The sequence below is a fragment of the Centruroides vittatus genome, unplaced genomic scaffold, assembly GCF_030686945.1.
Source record: "Centruroides vittatus isolate TY-2023 unplaced genomic scaffold, ASM3068694v2 contig_2634, whole genome shotgun sequence".
Taxonomy (NCBI): domain Eukaryota; kingdom Metazoa; phylum Arthropoda; class Arachnida; order Scorpiones; family Buthidae; genus Centruroides; species Centruroides vittatus.
This window is the reverse complement of record NW_027121678.1, coordinates 677761-696446: the sequence shown is the minus strand read 5'-3', so window position 1 is coordinate 696446 and position 18686 is coordinate 677761. Positions and strand designations below refer to the sequence as shown.

The 18686-nt window shown below is 27.7% G+C and overlaps 1 protein-coding gene across 1 annotated transcript in view; it reads right to left on the bottom strand.

The window, feature by feature from the left end:
* Window positions 1-18686, bottom strand: part of LOC136971610 (zinc finger CCHC domain-containing protein 2-like) — a 62371-nt gene that overhangs the window by 23856 nt on the left and 19829 nt on the right. Inside the window, exons 2-4 of the mRNA XM_067266087.1 lie at window positions 9198-9420; window positions 4408-4466; window positions 1905-1976 (exon numbers count right to left, since the gene is read on the bottom strand). Coding sequence (XP_067122188.1) covers window positions 1905-1976; window positions 4408-4466; window positions 9198-9420 — 354 coding nt within the window. The remainder of the gene's footprint in view (window positions 1-1904; window positions 1977-4407; window positions 4467-9197; window positions 9421-18686) is intronic.

The window sequence follows — 18686 nt, the reverse complement described above, 5'->3', positions numbered from 1 at the left end:
GGACTGTTTATTTCCGCTGGGCAGCGAAGTGCGCGAGATTTTTTTCCTTACGGCCTCGTTCCTTTGTGAGTTGGTTTATCTTCTTTTTTCGTTACTAATAAGAGAGTGGTGGGGAACCTTCGTCCTAAATAAACATAAGCCCCAAACAAAATATAATAAAATGAAAAAATAATAATAAAATAAAAATAATGCTCAGACTCAGTTCCTTACACACAGAGATTGAAATTTTTGACCATTTGTAAGAGTTACAGGATTTAATAAAAGAGAAATAAAGCTATTAAAAATTAAGTACCAAAATAGTATCTGAAATTAAGAAGTATTACAGGAAGTAAGACATGAAGAGAACAACAGAAACCTATCACATCTGACATTAAATTGTAAATAAATTTGAGAAATGAGAGAAGGCTTAACAGAAAAATAATGACAATCTCTCTTCTGATATGTAATTTTCTAGTTATTAGAATCATTTTTTAATTAATTTTAAAAAAAGTCAAAAATAAGAGTGTACTATAGATTACCACCTATGAAATTCCAGGACTTTGAGTATATATTTGAACTCAGAGGACCGAGACAAGTTCAACAATACCCTACTTTTGGGCCAGAGGCAAAAAATAAGAAAGTTATCATACTTTTTTCAGCAATCACGCGATGATCGGGAGTTGCGTCGCTCTCTCCGCTAAGCCTATCGCGTGTTTAACAGGCAATCCAGCAAGTCGGCCATATATACCTTCAACAAAGGCAGATGTTGATCCACGAGCCCACTGATCGTCTACAATTTGAGGTAAGTCCTTTTTGCACACCCTCCCGTTCGTCAACCTCGGGGGCTACGGCTCCTCAGTCTCACTATCGCTCGAGGTCGGCTAGTACTACGAGCCGATCAAGCTATCGCAATCAGGAGTCACGATGCTTGAACAAAAGGGAAAGAAAAGGAACTGGCGTTTGACTGTTTGTGCTCCTGATGGGCTCCCCCCAGGAGGGGAGCCGCCAGCAGGCCACCGATTGTTTGACGTCACTAGTTATTGATTCATGGTAGTTCTTGAACAAAAGAAAAAAAGGAAGTGGCATTCGACTGTTCATGCAATTTCTTGCCTTTCAGAGTGTTTTCTAAATTTGTTTGCAGACTTTACCGCAAGATGGCAGCACTAGCAACTACAGTGCCGTCTGCATGAAAGCATTAAAAAAGTAGAACTTAAAACTATGATAACTTTCTTATTTTTCGTCTCCGGTCCAAAAGTAGGGTATCGTTGAACTCGTCTCGGTCCCCTCAGTTCAGGTATATACTCAGTCTCGAAATTCCATAGGTGGTAATCTATATTATCCCCAAAAATAATTTAGATAGAAGTTAAATTAAACCAGTTATAATCTCAATGATGATAATATTCTTGTAGAAACCAGCACATGTAAAACCAATCATTTAGCCTAATGTTCTTTAAAATAAATTTATAAACTATCAATTTATAATTAAAGTTGATGATGGTAACAATTACTGTATTTACACCAACATTATTAGACTACACAAAGAAAAACTATGACTGTAAAAATACATTATCCTGTCATCCTGATGGCCAAGGTAGTAAGACATTAGCCTACTGCTCTGGGAAACCAGGATCAAATCTAGATGAGTTAAAAAGAAAAGAAAAAAACCTCAATAATTTTCCAGACAAGTAGTCTTGAATATGCCAAGTCCCATCCCTCACCATCATGGATTTGGCCAGGCCAAACCCATAATGGGCCTGAAAAAAGGTCCTTTTAGTGCCAACAAGCCAGGGGAAAAAATGAATTATCCTGGTGACACTTCAGTTTAATTTTTAAAAAAATATAATAAGTATCAAATCATAAATAATTATCAAATTCAACAGTTAAAGAGTTCAAAATTTAAATATACTAAATCATTTTAATTATACCTTTTGATGGAAGACAATAATTTCATGACTTGTTTTTAACACTTCATTGTATCTACCATTTGACCATATAGCCTATAAGCAAATAAAATTGTCAGTTTTTGACATTATACAATTATATAAAATATTCATATATGATAAATTGCTAAATAATAAGCAGGGCTGTGGAGATTTTTACACGACTCTGACTTTTTCTTACAATTCGACTCCGACTCCGACCAGAGGCGGACTTGTTAACAAAGTAGGCCCGAAAATTCTGACGTCATCACGTGACCTAAGAATATTAGCATCAATAAATATAGTTCTAATAAAGATAGAACATAGAAACTTTTTTATTCCAAAGCTAAAATATGCCTCCAAGTAATGAGTCAATACGATAATTTTTACTTTTCTGTTGTTATATGTAACAGAGGAAAAGTGTAGCAATCGTTCAAAAATTAATCCCACCCCAAATTTTTGCATTTTTGGACTCAGGGCACCTCGAAATGTCGAGATATGCAAAAGATTCAGTTTTTTTTTCTGTATGTACGAATGTTAGACTGTATGGGAGGCACAATGGTTTAACACAGGAGTTATTAAGCTTGAAAATGGTTGAACTAAATCGGTTGGTACACATTCTAATATCCGTGCATACAGAAAAAACCCCGAATGCTTTTGCACTTCTCTACCTTTCGAGGCTTCCCGGGTCCAAAAGCGTAAAAATCTGAGAAAATCGTTTTTTGACTGATTGTCATTCTTTTCCTTTGTTATAGGCCTATACTGTATAACAGCCGGGAAAGTAGTAATGACGACAATTCTGATTATTTTTTAAAAAATACAAAATAAAACAACTTTTAAAAATTAATTAAACATTAAAATTTGACACATCTACCGAATATATAAGTTCACATTTATTGACTTGTTTGATGATGGCATTGGTATTCAGTAAGCGTATATGAATAAAAATAGTAAATACAATCTTATACAAACAAATTAGTTTAATAAAAAGGTTGTACGTAATATACGAGTATATTAAGTAATATATAAGTATACAGATACATTAAACTAAGTCAAGAATGAGAAATACAGTATAACATTTAGACTGGTAAAAAAAAGGTTGCTTATTTTGCCATGTTGTTTAATTTATTATTTTTCATCTCTGTTATAAACTGAATTATTCCTTACAAAAAAAATCACTTCTATTAAGTCAGCATTCACTGAAGTTCTTAAATCATATTTAATAATTTTAAGAGCGGAAAATAAACGCTCTACTGAAACTTGGTTGGTGACAATGCTATGACAATCAATGTTGTATTTTGGATAATGTCTGGATAGTGTAGTATTGCCGTTTTAACATCCAAACTTGAAGCGTGGTCAATGTGATTTGTTTTTCCAGTGCATAGTAAATATCATCTTCAAATTTTGTAAGATTTCCTTTTCTGTCTGTTCTCATATTAGAACTCAAGATTAATTTTGAAGGTAGAGACAAGTTTTATAAAAAATAAAAACTAAAAAACTAGCAAATGAGCCAGATGTTGCTCACACAAAAAGTAACGATAACGAAGATTAAGTTATTTAGATCATAGCCGATTTTACCCGTTTTCACTGGTTGCAAGAATTAGGTCCTCTCTCTTCCAAGACTAATTAGAGAATTTTTAGATGGGTATAAAAGTTGTTCAATTTTTCGCAAAAATGCAAAATACCGCATCTAAAATAGTACGGTAGAAACGGAGTTCTTCAGGGTAATCCTTAACCCGCTCCCTCTTCCCTCCACAAGAGGAATTTCAAAAAATTACTTCTTAATGTACATACTTATGATGTATCCTAACTGTGTACCACATTTCAACTCTTAACCGTTTGAACTCTGAGCTTATCATCATTATTACAGTATTATTATTATTATTAACCCATCTCGATTATATTATAAGATTGTGAATGCTAATAACGAGTAAAATATTAAGTCCGACCACACTGGAGATATGACACATGACTCTATGTCTCTACCCTGTCAACCTTTAATAAAGAACCAAAATTTAATAGCCCTTTATACACATGCTACTGTGCCAAATTTTGTTTCTTAAACTTTACTCATTCTGAGATATCGTTTAATAGCTCAGAACAAAATAAAGAAATTAAACAAATTAGATGCCAACATACGCGCGTGGACGTGTAAATTTTTCCCTTTATTTGACATTTTTTTGGGTTCGAGAGATCTCCAAACGTATAGATTTGCAAAAAACTCAGAGAGTCAAATGTGACACGATTGAAATACTTTTTCGTTTTTTATATACATAACAAGTTGGGAAAGTAAAAAGAAGTCGGAGTCGGGGGAATTTTTGACGACTCCGACTCTGGCTAAAATACCAAAACTCCATGACTCCGACTCCACAGCCCTGATAATAAAAATAAATCAGTTACAAAAATAAAACGTTACATATAATTAAAAACTCTGGCATTTGCTACACGTTAAATTCAATTATATTTTATAATTTATAAAGCTACATACATTTATAAATATTTTACTCACTCTTATTCTGTATGACCTTCGCTTATAAACTGATTTTACTTTCAAATTAGAAATCCTTGCTAGAAAAAGAAAATTTATTGAAAATTAATTGCAATGGTTATAGAGAGTTATATTTGCAAATAAAATTTCATAAAAATCATTAAAATATAAAAATTCAAAAACTTCTATACTACTAAAATTAGAATTTTTTAACTTAAAACATTTTAAAACTATAAATCATTAGTAATTTTTTCCAGAAAAGATTTGAAGATTTGATTTTCCTAAATAACATTATAGTACATCCACACTTGAGCTCCCCAACTTGTAGCGAGGGCTGTGGAGTCGGAGTCGGGAGGAATTTCTGGCCAGAGGAGTCGGAAAAAAATGTGTCGACTCCAACTTCAGGATTTTAAATTTAATTTAGTTTTTTTATTTAAATGAAAGAAAATTTATTCTACATTTATTAATTTTTCAAAATCTTTTTGTATTTTGTTATAATTCATTTATTTCAAATACAAAATGCAGTAATTTAATTTAAATATGTAGTTTTCTTTGTAGTATTTGTGTTTAGTAGTTAAATTATTTCTAAATTTAAAAAAGAGAGAATCACAAAAAGAACATCTAACCGTAGACAATATGACATTTAGTTGACAGCCGGATGGCCGAGCGGTTAAGATGGCAGCCTGCCGCTCTGGGGGACCTAAGATCAAGCCAGATGGATCGAAAATTTCCCAGAAATTTTTCGGGACTGATCCGACTAGATATGTCGACCTCCATCCCTCATCACCTGGCTGCCCCATTGTGGTCCTGGCCGAGCCCATAATGGGCTTGCTAAAAGAAGCCCTCTTAGTGCCCACAGGGCGGAAAGAGTTTAAAAAAAAAAAAAAAAAAAAAAAAAAAATTTAGCACTACGGAATCCTTCAAATTTTGCCAGAGTCGGGAGTCAGAGTCAACCTACTAAAATTATCAGGAGTCAGAGTCATGTTTTTTTTTTACCGACTCCACAGCCATGCTTGTAGCTCAACTTTTTAAACCACAAAGACACAGATTCATGACAATGTTTTGAGAGTTCCATTGTGCTTTTTGTTTCAAATTTTTGTTCTTCCTCATGCTTGAAAGCATCAAATTCCACTATAAATTTTTAAATGTTTAAATGTTGAGAATTTTATACTGCACGTTCTGTTCTAAATTTGAGATGTTCATTAGCAATGATTTTGTATAGTTGAAAGTACTTGCATTATAAAAAAGATTTTAACACCATCTGACAGTGTTTACTTTGCCTATTATTGAATAACATTTTATAAATACCACACACATTTTCAATTGTTGAGTTTAAATACATTTAGTACAATTCCAGTAAAGTTATACAACTTTATTAGTGTTGTATTAAAACTTTTAGTTAGTTTTTACATTTGATAACAATGGAAATTCTATCAACGTATTCAAACACTTTCATGAATTTTTTTCAAATATCATTGATTATTTACCTGCAATATTTTTAGAATATTAGTTTTATGATAATTACTAATAACTTTGTGTCTTTTAATTTTCATTAAAAAAAAAAACATATCCTAAGAATTTATTGTATTTGTAGTCTCAAATCATTACTTAAAATGAGATTTAAATGTGTTTATAAGAAAATTACTGTTACATTCTATTTAAGCAACCAATACTTGTTTGATATTCTATTTTTATTTAATAAATCATCTAAAGGACAATACTATTTCCAGATAAATATTTCTTTTCATTTAAATTTTTATTATTACTACAAATCATTTAAACTTTAAAATAATCAACATCTTTTGAATGAAAAGTTTATTAATGATTACTTTATGAAAATCTACTGGATTTTAGGTACAGATTTTTCACAAGATACTCGTGAATTACTATTTCAAAAAATGTGTATGTTATGACCAATGTCTGAAGTCTAGCCAATTCATAAAATGGTTAGACTTCAGACTTAAGCCATAAAATATATAAATAAAATACTGCATATATATTATGCAAATTGATGTTCTCAAATCAAAATAATGTTGATACAAAATATAATCTACAGTATAATAAAGAAAAATCAACATTTTACTTCATTAAAACCACTATAATAAAAGCATACTAGATGATAAATATAAATTTTGTAAATATGTAGTTTTGATTATACAGTATCTGTGTAGAAATCATTGTAAAATGCAAATTTAATAGTGTTTTGAAAATTTATTTTTTTTATCTGAAATCATATTTTCATTGATAATTAATAATTAGGATAGCATTTGGTAAAATGTAAATTAGGGAGCTAAGCATTTTAGCCAATTATCTGATTAACTGGTCAGCTTTATATATATATATATATATATATAAGCAAAAAATTTTATTAATCAGGCAATAGAAAGTAAGAGATTAAATTACATAACTTCTTGCCATTCATTTTTCAATATTTCTACTACTGATACTTTGACCTCAATCATTAGCAAAATATATCAGCTTATTTACAGGATAATCAACAAATACTTATATAACAATTTAGTGTGTGTAACTATTTTTAATTGAGTGAATTATCTAATGAACCTTTGCTTTTAGCTTTTTAAGTAAATGGACATGCAAATGAAATTTTTAAAATTAACATTTAATTTTTAATTACAAGTTTTTCAAAATCAATAAATTATTAAAAGGTATTTTTCCAGTTATAAGTTGCACCTATAAGCTTTCAGGAGCTTTCATGTTTTGAAATGAGAGGGAGATTGTCCTTTTCTTTCTCAGAAAGGGGCATCAAGGATCTTGTGGGAATGCTTGTAAAAATGTACTGTACATCCCACTTTCATTGTCAATATTATTGTTCACAGTGAAAATATATATATATATATATTTTATTTATTTATTTATTTGATGGGACTAGCAGCTGTGGCTCATTCAAACACAAGGATCGAAAAAACTTTAATTAACAGAGAAAATAGAACATTGTCATTTAATAACAAATATTGACTAAATACTGCTTAATTTATTAAACTGGCCATTAATAAATTTTAAAAATTTTATAAAATTATTAATAAACTGAAAAAAAAATTAATCAGAAAATGATTTTTTGTTACAAATTCAAAATTATTAAGTTGAAGATTGAAAAAAAATGATAAACAGCACAGTTTAATTAAACTATGTTTATTTATCATCAACATCATATTTAAATTTTAAAACATCATGCAACTTTAAAATAAAGTTGCATGATGTTTTGTAATATTCAGAATATTTAAATTTTATCAATATAATATTTGCATTTAACATTTTTGATTTACTTTATAGATCATCAATGGGACTAATCAATTCATAAGTTACTGTAATTATCAATATAATGGGATGAACAGACAAGTGGAGTCTCTGTAATTCTCCTCAATTTAAATTTAATAAAATGATTAATAATAATAAATGATAATTAGTAACTTTTTGGCTGATTAATTGACCAAGGAGTTTATTTGGTTATTGATTGTCTATTGAGATTAATCGGTTCATCACTAATATAAATTAATACATTTCAATAAAATTTCAAAATGGCTTTTAACCTGTTTGTGTTAAGAAACTTTTACAAAAGTTGTGACTGAAAACTATTCATCTACTTCAAGTTGTTTCCATAAGAAGTTTTTCCAATATTTTAAAAAAGATAACTAAAGTATCACCATATTCAAATAAAACCTTCAAAATAAAAAACCAGCTATAGTCATAATTGTTGATTCACATATTTAAAATACATATAAGCAAATTATTTTTTGTCTGTGATAAAATTATTAATGTAAAAATACCTAAAACCAATGCATGTACTAAAACCATTTCAAAAACAATCTGTTCATATTGTACTGATCTCTATATATTATCTAAAATATCTCTTACAGAAAATATCATCACATGCAACAAAAACTGAGCTTATATACAAATAAGCATTTATATAAAGAATAAATGAAATGATAAGAAAGCATTAACAATATACAATTAATTTCTGTCCAAAAGAAGTCATGTTTTTTAAATAAGATGTTTAGCATTCAACAAAAATAGAATGGAGACAAATAAACTTTATTCATTTTTTAAGAAAACAGAATTTTTCTTTGTTTAACAGATTTAACATTTCTATATTTAGATTAATGACACACACAAAAAAATAATTTTTGAGATTTACAGACAGAGAATTTAGTTTATCTAGAAAAACTTAAGTTTAAAAATTACGGTAATAGATAGATTGCTTTTTCTTATCCTAGAACCTCTTTAATAAAATGATTTGTATAGTAATAACTCAATATTTAATAGTTTAAAGTATTGCAATTTCAGAATATCCCTAAAGCACAAAACATTTTAAAATATTTCCCTAGTTCTCTTAGGAATTTGAATGACTCTTACATGTAAGAAGTTATAAACTTCATGCTCATAAATATTTGAAGTTATTTCAATTAAAGATAAATCACAAAAAAAAAAAATTATTATTTAGATCTGTATATAAAAAGTTTATGGCTACTAAATTCTACATTAAAAAAAAATGCTTCTAAATTTCATATACTGTTGCAATGAAAGTGTGTGCTTGAAATGATTAATATTAATTTAATATTAAAAAAAATTTAATATAAGTGAGATTACAATAATAATATTTACATCAAATTTATTTCATTTTGAAAAAAAATAATGTACATTATGGCCATTTCCTTTCTAACTAGTTCACAGAATTACATTTAAAAAAGGATAAATAGGACTAGAAAAATATAATTATCATCTAATATAAATAATTAATCACGGTCTCGGAAAAATAAAGCTCAATTTAATTATTAAACAAAATTACAAACCTTGATTAATAATTTCGTTTGCTCTGAAATTGACTATTTGGTGATGATGACATGATGAGGGAGTAGTAGTCACAGCAACTGATGATATTACTGGTGCTACTGAAGTCACTGCAACAGTAGAAACAGAGGATGTGATGTTTTGGCATGCAGAAACAACTGGCTGCATAGAATCGGGAATGACAGCAGATGCACATCGCTGCCAAGTATGACTCTCGTGACTTGTCTAAAAATATTAAAAAACACAGAAATTATTATTTAAATCAATTATATTATAATTCTTGTAACTTTTTGTATTTCTTATAATGCTTATTTTTGTAACTAGTTTGTGCTATTTACACTATACATAAAATTTATACATAGTAAGTATTAAATTTATTTTGCAATAATTTGTTCCAAATGAATATTTAGGATAAGTTTTAAACTTAAATGTTTCTATTAAGTATGTTTATGGAATTGAGAATTTACTTTATTAAAACAGTAGTTGACAATTTTACACTTTTTACTCAGCTCTCAAAATTGCAATATTTTGATGTTGACTATCTATTATTGGTAGTAAGATCATACAAAACAAAAATAAAATATAAACCTGAACCAAGAATAACCTTGATCACTCATCAAATTTATGTTACAGGTTTGTTCTGACAATGATCACTAATAGTAGGTGACTCACATTCTAAATATAACGAAATTTATTAAAATTTTAATTTTTTATTATATCCAATGCCAATTAAATGGCAGTATTATTTAACGTTATTGCAGTTATGCCTAGGCACAATATATAAAATCCTAACTATCCAGCACCACTTAGAAAACCTAAAATTTCCAGATATCTTTTCAGACACATTGTAAAATTCTTATAAACACTTTGCATAGAATTTTTCAGAAGTATAATCTTATGGCATAATTAATAAAAAGATATATATAAAATAAATATTTATTTTACCATTCTAGCACACAACATAATTGGGTAATATTTGTAAACAACAAATCACACCGAGCCTTTTTTGACAATGGTTGAAAATTTAATATCAGCATTATAATCAAAAACATTAATCTGTTGATATTAAATTTTCAACCTGTGTCAAAAACGATTCTGTATAGTTTGTTTATGAATATTCATTTTGTATTTTCCAGTTAATTTTATGGATTTATACTAAAATAGACAGAGTACAAATAATTTACATGGTTAATTTATTCTATATGATGATGATAAAATTAGCTTCTTTTAATCTCAAAAATGTTATTTAAACAGTATTAAGATATTATTATTTAAGTTTCTAAGCCGTTTTTGTTACGACTTTCAAACCAATTGGATAAGAAGTCAACTTTCTTATTCTACATATACCACTATAATTCAAAAACATTCTTTTAAAAATACAGTAAATTTGTTTAAATTTAATAGTAAATTGTCATATCTGTCTTAACATAATTAAAAAGTATACTTTTGTTTTATAAATAAAGGTTCTCTCATTAAATTTTGTCAGGAAATATAGATGGGGCATTATAACAATTTGTTAGTATGCACATTATTACTGATATTGATTTGGTGTCATAAAAAAGGATAAGTAAATTTCTCTACAAGATCTTATTTTTGAAAATCTAATAATGAAAAAGTGATATTTAAATTACCACTTGATAACAAATTTAATAGTTAGGTTGATGTAGATTTCCTAGAGTCATAGAGACCAAGCATATTTTCAGATAAACTTATTTTGTTAAAATTATGAATAACCAGAACTTAATCATAAAACTTATCACATTATAAGCTGCAAGTTTGCTTTATAATTAGCATTGCTTTCATGTCTTCGATACTTAATTTTAATTTCCTTAACTACAGGGAATTTGTAAGTTAAAATATTCTTTCTACAGAAGTTGTTTCTGGAAAACAAAGGAGTAATTTTATCAAATTATTAAAATCTTAGAATTCAGGATTTTTTTGTGTATTTCATTATATATGTTGACCCATCTGTCAGATATATTAAATTTTTTCTTCAATTTCTTCAAGTGTTTAGTTGTTATTGTCTTTATTAGCACCCTTTGATTTAATTATCAAATTTCATTTGTTTCTGTTCCTGTAATATGTTCCTTAGATTCATTGATAGTATTCTGTAAGCTGTATCTTATGCCAGGAGTGGCGAACCTATGGCATGCGTGCCCAAAGTGGCACGTAAGAGAAATCATCTGGCACGTAATGTATCATATGATTTCTGTCTTTTTCAATCATCCTTTCTGTTTATCACTTAATCATCCTTTTTTCAATCAGATTTTTTACATTTATTCGAATTAAAACATATTCGTTTAATTACTTTAAATATCATTATTCGAAGTATAAGACTTTGGCATGCATTAACATCTTTAAAGCTAACTTGTAAGTATGCTTACAATATGGCATGCGGACTCAAAAAGGTTCGCCATCCCTTCCTCAATAGTATCTATTCAAATGTATGACCCTTAACAATGCAACATATAAGCATTTTCTAACAAATTACCAGTTCAGAATACAATATACAAATGTGTTTAATATATAAAATACAAAGATATTTCCGATTTTCAAAAATAAAACAAAAAAGTGAAAGCCAGGACAGATCAAAAAATGGTAGCTCCATTCAAAACAGTATGTGTGATCAGCCTAATAATGGTGATAAACATTTTCACTCAAAAATATAGCTATTCACTGTTATTATATTTTTAATATTTTTTTCTTTGGTTCATCAAGCTTTTTTCATATTATATTTTCAACTGTGAATGTTTGTTGGTTCAATAATTAATATAATAATAAATTTTTCTAATATTTCAAATTTAAAACACTGAAATTCAAATGTAATTTCTTAAATGTCCATCATAATTGAAAGAATTATTAACTATTTCTTGCAAAATTTAATTCATTTAATATTAAACTAATTTATCATTGAAAATTAGTAAAAAGTAAGAGAGTTTACACGAAAGTAATTTTTAAAATTTTAAAATGATATATCATTTGATTCATTTAACATATTAAAAATCATTTTATATAAAATGCCTTAAAAAATTAATTTAATTTTGTGAATTTTTTTTGAGAATTCTACTATTAATATATTTTTAAAATATAAATTTTATAATAAAAAAAAACTCTCAGCAAATTTTATCAAAATTTATTAAGTTAATTTGATATTTATTTAGGTAAATACATAAATCCAAGCCAAAAATTCATAAATCATTGAACAATTGCATAGTGGATGATAAATGTATGTAAACTATCGGGTAAGAGAAAATAAATTATAGTTTTAATTAAAATAAGAATTGTCAAACATCAATCTTTGCGAATTACTGAAATTTTAATATTACAAAAAATATTTTGCATTTAAAATATAGATATTGATTTAAAAAAGTCATTTCTGTAATTGGTGAAAAATTACATTGCATTCAAAAACGACCTTTTTTTTTTCATGTTAATGGAAATGCCATTAATAAGTAAGAATCATTCAATAACTGAATTTTTATTTAATTTTGAGAAAAAAGTTATCCCAATTCTATTCAAATTATAAATCCGTGATATCGAATAATCACGTAATAATAATATCTCGTCATAAACTATTTCTATTCATTAACGGGGTGTGCTCCAATCTCCACTGCAGATGGCATCAATTTTTTTTACTTCATCCAATATTGGTATAATTGCTAATAATAGCAAAGTGTTCAAACTTTTTCGACTAAAATGAATAATCTTAAGTTAATCCTATTATTATTATTAATCTAAAGAACTTCCAGACACACTGTAAAATTAGACTTACTTCTATCCCGAACCGAACAGTGCTAATATTTCTTCTCTATCTTTCCTTCCTCACTAACGTTTTCGAACCTCTGGTTTTTCTTGATCGAATATTTTTTCACCTGAAGAAGAACCAGAGGTTCGAAAACGTTAGTGAGGAAGGAAAGATAGAGAAGAAATATTAGCACTGTTCGGTTCAGGATAGAAGCAAGTCTATTATTAATCTCTGAAATTGAATCAAATTCAGGTCCATTGCAGAAAACACCAACCAAGAGAGGTAGACCACCTATAAATCGTCTAAAACAATCAACTAATAACACAAAATCATCAGAGTTAGAGTCAAACCTTATCACTGATTATACAGAAATAAGAAGAACTGAATTTCCAACCCAGGCAGGTGAGAAATTTAATTTAAACCCTTTGTTAGAACTAACAACTACGGAAGCAGCAGACATTATTTCGATCAAGAACTTCAGATTACCGAAATAACTCATATAAACCAAAACTTAAACTTTAGAGCTAGGCTAGGTAACCTAGCAATAAACAAAATGTATAAAATTAACAACTTTTTTATTCAAATTACTAACGAGGTAAACTGCTATAGAACTAATTGAAAATTACTGTTATTTAAATACCTTATTAATCAACCATATTACGTAAATAAATTATATAAACAAATTATGTGAAGTTAAAAAAATTTTATTTTCATAAATAATGTCTTAAAATTCATGTAATTCTACTGTTGTACTTAAAGAAATGTATGAAAGAATAATGGTAAAATATTATATGTAAACTAAAAGATAGTTATAACATTATCCCCATGTAACAAGGTTCGCCTTAGAACAAATAAAGGTTGATTGATTGATTTCTATTCATTAATTCAAAATTTGTCAAAAATCAAGAAAATGTCTGTCCTAATCTTTAAATTTTTACAAAGTTTGTTAAATGTATAAATAATTTAAGAATGAGATCAGTTATAAAAAATTTGATATTTAATTTCAATGTGATAACATGGAAAACAATGTGTAAAAAATTTTAAATATAAATTAGTTCATAAATAATATATAATTAGTTAATACAACAAAATTAAATTATTGTATTTTCAAGAATTAAACTGAAAAATCTAGATTTTGTCACTTATTTCTAATTTTGTAATTTATTCATTCTAATGTACAGTACTGTACAGCACATTTCAAAGACAATGTACAAACAAGCATATAAAACTAATAATTTTATATTATGAAATTCATACAGATAAGCTAAATTAAATATTTTTTAAACTAGAATCACTGTAAGAAAAGTTTTTAAGTGACTTATTTAAAACTCATTCAGATATCATTTTATTAACAACTGACGGAGATAACCTGAAAATTTTAAAACGCAAGTGATGATAATTGAAGTCTACTATACTTATGCAATATTTCTATTTATTACAAATAAACCAATAAATCTTTTGCCAAATATTTTAAGCTGCAAGCAATTGCTATGGTAAACTTATTGCTCAAATATGTATAAAGCTTTAGACCAAGACTGGCCAACTCAAATTGTTTCGCAGGCCACTTTGATCACGCGTAACATTACAGTGGGCCACAATTTAGGCAAACATGCTTTTAAAAAAGTAAAACAAATACAAAATGAATAATATTTTATTGTTATACCAAGAGTTCATACTCACACTTGCACATTATAACAATGACACATGCAAATTTTCATTTATTTAATTGTTTTGGTATACACATAACAGGAAACAAAAGTTTTAATAGATATATAATATCGCTTAACGAACCACACAATTTAACGTGACAGGCCGCGGGCTGGCCAGGCCTGCTTTAGACAAATAATTTGAAACTTTGATATAATTACTGTAAAGTTGAATTTCAAAATAAACTTAATATCCTAATAAAACCTGATCCAATTTTGATACGACATGCTATATCACTTCCTCCTCAAAGAATACAAATTTTATTAGTCAGATGACATTGTCGTTCCATCACTGTCTTCTGATTTCATATCTTTTACCTATGAAGTAATTTCTTTTTAGTAATATTTTAATTACTATCTTTAATAAAACAGACTTTTTAATTCTTAATTTCAAAACAAGAATTTCTAGCATACAAAATTTTTCAAGGATTTTTTAGCATTAATAGTACCATAAATATTTTTAAATAATTATGATAATAAAATAAAATATCATTTCCTCCTCCATAATTCCTCTTATAAAGAAAACAATACCATGCTTAACATGAGCAACTTTTATAAAGTGTTTAATATAAATGCAGACAATTTAAAAAAACAAATTATATTTTTCAATTATTTCATGTAAATAACAAAATGGTTAAAAACTTTATGCAGATGGGCTTAGCACTTTGTCACAATGATAAAATATAATATATCTTCAATGACACCTACCAAGTCTGAAAACTAAACCAGAATACATGTGGGCGAAGGTAGTACAACTACGTTACAGTATTTTTTAGTCTAAGTGGCGTCTTGTTGAGTAACATAAAAACTATAGATAAATGAATCGTCATTGTAAATGAATGCAGAATAAATATATTACACCAACTCATGTCAGAATAATGAGATTTCCTTGTTTGTTAAATATAAAATAGTTCAAGTAATCCCTTTTAACTTTCATGTAAATATTAAAAATTAGAGATTTCTGTGAAATTTATTATAACATGTGGATGCATAAAACTTTTGATGATGTGTATGAATTAATAATTCCCTATCTAAACACAAAATATGCATCTCTGAATGAATAAACATCTTTATACATACATGTATGTCTATTTATTATCACTTTTTATCATTTTTCACACACCAAATCTTTCATTTATTCTGAAAAATACTTTATTAATACTTGGCTTCTATATACTTGAATGAATGAAATTTTATACATTTTAAAATTTTGATAACAAAATTAATTAGAACACCAACGAAATTTTGATGTTAAAAAATCATTTTTAATCCCACTATTTTTCTAAAGTTTTGTTGACTTCTAAACCAATGCATAGTTTATCAGATATTTATACTTTCATGTATTAAAAATAATATTTTAAAGAAAGAATTCTAAAAATTTAAGAAAATTATTTTTAAAAATAAATTATGAGTCACAAAAAGTTATATATTTATCTGTGAAATCTATAAACAAATTTAATGTATGTTTTTGCAAATACATTTATAAATAAAATACAATACATTCTTACTTTTACTAAATTATTCTTTCCTGATATATGTAATTAAATTTTACAGCATATTCAGATACAGAATACAAACATAACTAATGAATTTACTCACTTCAAAACACAGTAATGTTCAACAGTATAAATAATAATAATTATACAAAATCGTTTAATTGAAATATTTAACATGCAATAAATAATTTGAAAATATTTACAAACTTAATTAAATGTAATCTCAAATTTTTATCATTAAACAAAATATTGAGATATGGGTAACTAAATAATGCTTAAATTTTAAAATAATGAATTATAAACTTAAAAATGAAAAATATAATATATTATCAATATTACCTATACAAGGAGTGCAAAAGTATGTAAACAGTTGTAAGTCTGAAAAAGACAGATGTTCGATGCAAACTTCTTATTATTATTTTTTTAAATCTGTTATTATTTTGTATTCCTTATTTGTGGTTTACACTTAAAAATTAATGTTTTCTCTTCTATGTTTTTCCCTGAAGATTTTTTCCATAATATAAGCTGCATACTTACTTTTGCACCCACTGTATTTAAAAAAAAAAAAAAAAAAAATTTGTATTACAGTGAGGTCCCAGATGAGGTCCGAAATAGCGTAATTCACGACGAAACAATGTGTTTAAATTATAACGATAGATTATATAAGAGTGAGAGAGAGAAAAACACTTGATCTAAACAACGCAACACAAAATATAAACAATGAGTCCCAGGACAATTCAAACACGTGTTAAATAATCTGTCAATGTCAAACCAAAAGGTAGAACTCTGACACAAGTGTTCATACACAGGTATAACTCTGACTCAAGTGCTCATAAATAATCAATCTAGGAAAACAAATTCAGAAAAGGGGAAAGATCTGATGGATAGAAAAACATCGCGTAGTTCCAAAGTTCCAAGACAACAAAAATCACAAACAACGAGCTAAATTATGAGCGCTAGTCTTATGGTTTTATCAACAATCTCCGAGCATAGTCGACAAAAAGGCGTCAAATAGACACCTCAAATTGGACCTTCCTCATGACCGAGTTGGACTCGGTTTTCAGAACTAACAAGCAATTATTTATTGTGACATCACAATGCAATTTTATTGAGAGAAGAATTAAAGCAATCCCTTAAAATAAACTTTTCAAATGGATTCATAAACAACAAAGAATAAGTGGAAAATATTATGTATCTAAGGGATTCAATTGTAGAGATATAATTCATAATTAATAATTTCAATTATGTATGGATATGTACTAAAAACAAATAGTTTAACTTAACTTTGTAAGCTAATTACTTCTGATATAAATGTTTTCACTGTAGTATCGAATAGATAAAAAATGAAATTTTTGGATTTTTGCTAATATGTCTGCAATTTTTAATCATATTTTTAATTTATTTAATTTAAAATATATGCTCTCCACCTCAAATTATTTGTGGCTTGCCCTGTAGATCATACTTTTCCTTTAATAATAGAGTCATGCCAGTCATCTATTAGCAAAGTTGAGGCATACGTTTCAATGCAAAAATATGAATGTCGGACGTTCAGCAATGCCTTCCTGTAAGCCTAGAAGTTTGACAATGGCGTTTGGAACATGCTCAACGTTCCAAATGCCATTGTCAAACTTCTACGCTTACAGAAAGGTGGCACCGAACGTCCAATGTACACGTTTTCACATTGAAAACGTCAGCCTCAACCTTGCTATTAACTGCTTTCACGGGAAAAGTTTTCAATTGAAATAACACGACATTCAATTTGCATTAGAAGTTCACATATAGTTAATCGAGACTTCCTGCCCAAGGTTTCCATATCTGGTCTCAAATTCCATCTATCTAAACTCCATTCTTAAGATTAAGGAAAAACAGACAAATGAATTGACAGACGACAGTGAGAATTTATGTCTACAGTTTTTTCGAATTGCAGCCCAATGAGTCATACAACTAACTGAAGGGCTTGGGGCAAAACATGTTAACTCATGTTTAAGTTTTGAGAAAAGAGGTGTTAAAGTCTTCAACTTCTCATGAGATAATAAGTGGATAAAGGAAACTGTTCTAGTGCAGAAACTTATGTGATGGTCGTATTTTCTTTTATGTATGTCACAATATGATTGTCATAATAGTGTTAGTCATGATTACTGCATTTTGTAATAACTTGAGAGAGTTAACATATTCTTGACCTTTGCAATAACTGTCATAGGCAAATGATCTTCCTGTTAACTAAAACAAACACAACATTAAATGCCAAAAAAACTCCAATATTGTTCATTTTTTCCTCATGTTTTATTATTATTCACAAATTAATGAATTGTACAAACTTTGGTGGCAACGACAGGTACTACCAACCACCATATTAATTTAATTCAAAACATTGAAGTCTATACCATGTGTTTGCAGGACTGTCACTTTAGAATCTATTTTTCTCATCTAAATTTAGTTTGTTTTGTTTGCTCCTCAATTTGAGATTCAGGCAATTAGATAAGTAATGTAAATCTAGATTGTTTCATCTTAAATTTAGCTATTTTTTAGATTTAATTATTATAA